The sequence below is a fragment of the Lactuca sativa genome, chromosome 7 (assembly GCF_002870075.4).
Source record: "Lactuca sativa cultivar Salinas chromosome 7, Lsat_Salinas_v11, whole genome shotgun sequence".
Classification (NCBI taxonomy): Eukaryota; Viridiplantae; Streptophyta; class Magnoliopsida; order Asterales; family Asteraceae; genus Lactuca; species Lactuca sativa.
In genome coordinates this window covers 178,063,026-178,066,982 of record NC_056629.2, presented here as the reverse complement: position 1 = coordinate 178,066,982, position 3,957 = coordinate 178,063,026, and the positions used below count along the sequence as shown (strand labels likewise).

General features: G+C 37.2%; 2 protein-coding genes across 2 annotated transcripts; both read right to left on the bottom strand.

Annotated features, from left to right (window-relative positions):
• Positions 1-349: 349 nt before the first annotated feature.
• Positions 350-2,255, bottom strand: LOC111900537 (uncharacterized). Its single transcript, XM_023896416.1, has 3 exons — positions 1,932-2,255; positions 1,307-1,512; positions 350-1,001 (listed from the first exon to the last, which is right to left on the bottom strand). Exons 1-3 carry the CDS (start codon positions 2,253-2,255, stop codon positions 350-352), a joined length of 1,182 nt encoding a protein of 393 aa, XP_023752184.1.
• Positions 2,256-3,060: 805 nt separating this feature from the next.
• LOC128127380 (uncharacterized) lies at positions 3,061-3,957 on the bottom strand. Its single transcript, XM_052765861.1, has one exon. The coding sequence runs from the start codon at positions 3,955-3,957 to the stop codon at positions 3,061-3,063; it is 897 nt and encodes a 298-aa protein (XP_052621821.1).

The window sequence follows — 3,957 nt, the reverse complement described above, 5'->3', positions numbered from 1 at the left end:
CTCATCTAATTGTCAATCTTGGTACTTTGGATCCATTACTTCCTCCACTTCTTCTTTTTTGACTTGAAATCCTTCATAATAAGGCTTCAAACATTGGCCATTTACCTTAAAGATCTTCCTGGTTTTTCACTTGTGATTTCTATGGCACCATGATAAAAAAAACATTAGTTACAACAAATGGTCCCACCCAACGGGACCTTAATTTACCAGGCTTCAATTTAAAATGAGAATGGTAAAGTATTACCTTTTGACCTTTTTGAAATACCTTACGTGTAATAATCTTGTCATGGTATGCTTTGGTCCTTTCTTTGTAAAGAACCTCATTCTCTTAGGCTTCATTATGGATTTCCTAAAGTTCTTGTATGTCCAGTTTCCTCTTCTTTCCCGATTCACTTAAATCCATGTTGAACTGCTTGATCGCCCAATAGGCTCTATGATCCAACTCAATGGGTAATCGACATGGTTTTCCAAAAACAATGCGGTATGGAGACACTCCAATTGGAGTTTTGTATGTAGTGCGGTACGCCCACAAAGCATCATCAAGTCGTGTAGTCCAATTTTTCCTTGTTGTATTCACGGTTTTCTCCAAAATACCCTTGATTTGTCCATTGCTCACTTCGGCTTGTCCATTTGTTTGTGGGTGGTATGCTGTGGAGACTTTACGAGAAACACCATATTTCTTCAAAACAATCCCGAGCATATGATTGAAAAAATATGTACCACGATCACTGATCAAGGCCTTTGGAGCACCAAATCTGGAAAACATGTTAGCCTTCAAGAAATATATCACAACTTTTGAATCGTTAGTACGGGTATCCTTTTCTTCCACCCACTTGGAAACATAATCCACAGCTAAAAGAATATAAATAAAACCCGAAAATGATGGAAAATGTCCCACGAAATCATTGCCCCAAACATCGAAAATTTCACAAACTAAAATGGGATTAAGAGGCATCTGATTCTTTGATCTTAAAGAGCCCATCTTTTGACATTCATCACAGCTTGCACAAAACACATAAGAGTCATGAAAAATACTTGGCCAGTAAAATCCACTCTCTAATATTTTTCTTGCAGTCCTTGAGGACCAAAATGCCCTCCAAAAGCATAAGAGTGACAAAATGTTAAGATAGAAGGTACCTCATGTTGATCCATACATCATCTAATCATTTGGTCAGCACACTATTTCCACAAATATGGCTCATCCCAAACGTACCTCTTGGCTTCTTTCTTGATCTTATCTTTTTGTCATCGAGTCAAATCTGGTGGAAATTGATTTTTGACGATGTAGTACACAATATTGGCATACCATGGGGCAACTTTTGCTGAAAATAATTTCTCATCGGGAAATGCATCATGAATGGGAGTCGATTCATCGGTAGAAACAATCCAGCTAAGATGATCAACTACAAGGTTTGACTTTCCGCTCTTGTCCTTGATTTCAATATCAAACTCTTGTAAGAGTAATACCCATCGAATGAGTCTATGCTTTGAATCCTCTTTGCAAGTAGATATCTAATAGTTGCATGATTAGAATAAATAATCACTTTAGAACCTAACAAATATTGACGAAATTTCTCTAAAGCAAAGACAATAGATAGCAATTCTTTCTCAATTGTTGAGTTATTGGCTTGTGCACAATTTGAAGCATAATAAATGACATGATAAACTCGGTCTTTTGTTTGCCCGAAAACTACACCAACTGCATGATTTCTAGCATCACACATGATTTCAAAAGGCAAACTCCAATTCGGTGATTAAAGTATTGGTGCTGATATTAACAACTTCTTCAACTGATCAAAAGTTTGCTTGCACTCCTTTGGAAACTCGAATTCTGCATCTTTTTGTAGGAGTTCAGACATGGGACGAGATATCTTGGAAAAATCTTTGATGAATCTTCTATAAAATCCTACATGACCAAGAAACCAGCATACCTCACGAACACAAGTGGGATAACGTAAAGACTTGATGACATCAATTTTTGCTTTGTCTACCTCTAACCCCTTAGAAGACACAACATGACCAAGTATGAGACCTTTATCAACCATAAAATGACATTTTTCATAATTCAAAACAAGGTTGGTCTCAATACATCTTTGCAAAATCTTTTTCAAATTGGCCAAACATTCATGAAAAGAATTACCATAAACTGTGAAATCACCCATAAAAACTTTAATGAGCTCCTCAACATACTCCGAAAAAATACTTATCATGCACCTTTGAAAAGTGGCAGGAGCATTGCAAAGTCCAAAAGGCATCCGCCTATATGCAAATGTTCCGAAGGGACATGTCAAAGTGGTTTTCTCTTGATCCTCGGGTGCAACAGGTATTTGATGGAAACCGGATACCCATCCAAGCAACAATAGTGTATTTTTTCCGCTAATCTTTCCAACATTTGATCAATGAAGGGAAGTGGGAAATGGTCTTTCTAGGTTGAGGAATTGGGTCTTTTATAGTCTATACACACTCTCCACCCGTGTGCAATAGTCTATACACACTCTCCACCCGTTTTGCACACGGGTGGGGACTAATTCACCTTGGTCATTCTTTGTAACGGTAATACCTGTCTTCTTAGGTACAACTTGGACTAGACTTACCCACCTGCTATCCGATATAGGATAGATCATCCTCTCATTCAACAACTTTAAAATCTATTTTTTCACAACCTCCATCATTGGAGGGTTCAAACGCCTATGAGCTTCTCGGGAAGGCTTATAATCTTCTTCCATAAGGATTTTGTGCATGCAATGTGAAGGACTTAGCCCTTTGATGTCGGCTATAGTCCACCCAATAGCTTCCTTATACTCTTTGAAGGTGGTGACAAGCTCTTCTTCTTCTTTTGTTGATAACTTTGTGGAGATGATCACTGGTAAAGTCTCTTTCTCTCCAAGATACGCATACTTGAGATGCTCGGGTAAAGTTTTGAGTTTCAATTTCGGTGCCTGCACAATAGAACGAACAAGTTTCTCAGTAGACATCGGTAATTTCAGCTTTGGAACATCAAACCTCATTTTCTTCTTTTCATCCATGCAAGATACAACTTCCAAAATCTCTTCATCAATTTTAAATATTTTGGCATGTTTTTCCACTCTTTCCTTTTTGAAGATTCCTGTCTAAAATGAGAGCTAACACATCAAGATTAGACAAATCAAAACACTCTTCGGTTAATGGTTCAATGACATCCATAATATTCAAAGATGAAACATCACTTGGATATCTCATAGCATCATTGATGTTGAAATTTATCACCTCTCCATCAAATTCCATGGATAATGTACCATCATCAACATCAAATTTTGTCCTAGCTGTTTTCAAAAAGGTTATTCCTAGAAGAATTGAGCTTAAATCTGGTGAGTCGTCATCATCCATGTCAAGGACATAAAAATCTGCTGGAAATACTAACTCATTTACTTGGACTAACACATCTTCTAGCACACCTTTTGGATGTACTAAAGATCTATCATCCAATTGAATGATTACCCCGGTCTTCTTCAATGTGCCAATATTTAAGGTTTTGAAAATAGAATATGGCAAAACATTGATAGAAGCTCCAAGGTCTAGCATAGCTTGTGGAACATGAAGATTACCTAACTTGCAAGGAACTATGAAAACACCCGGATCCTTACATTTTTGAGGTAATTTTTTCTGTAACACTGCAGATACATTTTCACCCACTTTGACAGTTTCATTCCCTTTCAATCTTTTCTTAGATGTGCATAATTCCTTAAGGAATTTAGCATATCTAGGGACCTGTTTGATGGCATCAATAAGAGGAATATTTACCTCAACCTTTCTAAGCATCTCCATGATTTCATTTCCTTTCCTTTCATGCTTTGACTTGCTTAACCTTATGGGAAATGGAGGAGGAGTGACTTTTTCTTCAATAGGAACTTGCTTTGAAGGTGTTGTTGACTTCTCTTCTTCTTTCTTTAGCTCCATCTCTTCTTCTTCTTCAATCAT

Coding starts and splice junctions, on each gene's coding strand:
- LOC111900537 (XM_023896416.1), bottom strand. CDS start 2,255: ATGCCTTTTGGACTTTGCAATGCTCCTGCCACTTTTCAAAGGTGCATG. Junction 1,513..1,931: donor ATCCCACTTGTGTTCGTGAG/GTATGCTGGTTT, acceptor TGCAACTATTAG/ATATCTACTTGCAAAGAGGA. Junction 1,002..1,306: donor TCAGCAAAAGTTGCCCCATG/GTATGCCAATAT, acceptor GTTTTGTGCAAG/CTGTGATGAATGTCAAAAGA.
- LOC128127380 (XM_052765861.1), bottom strand. CDS start 3,957: ATGATTGAAGAAGAAGAAGAGATGGAGCTAAAGAAAGAAGAAGAGAAG.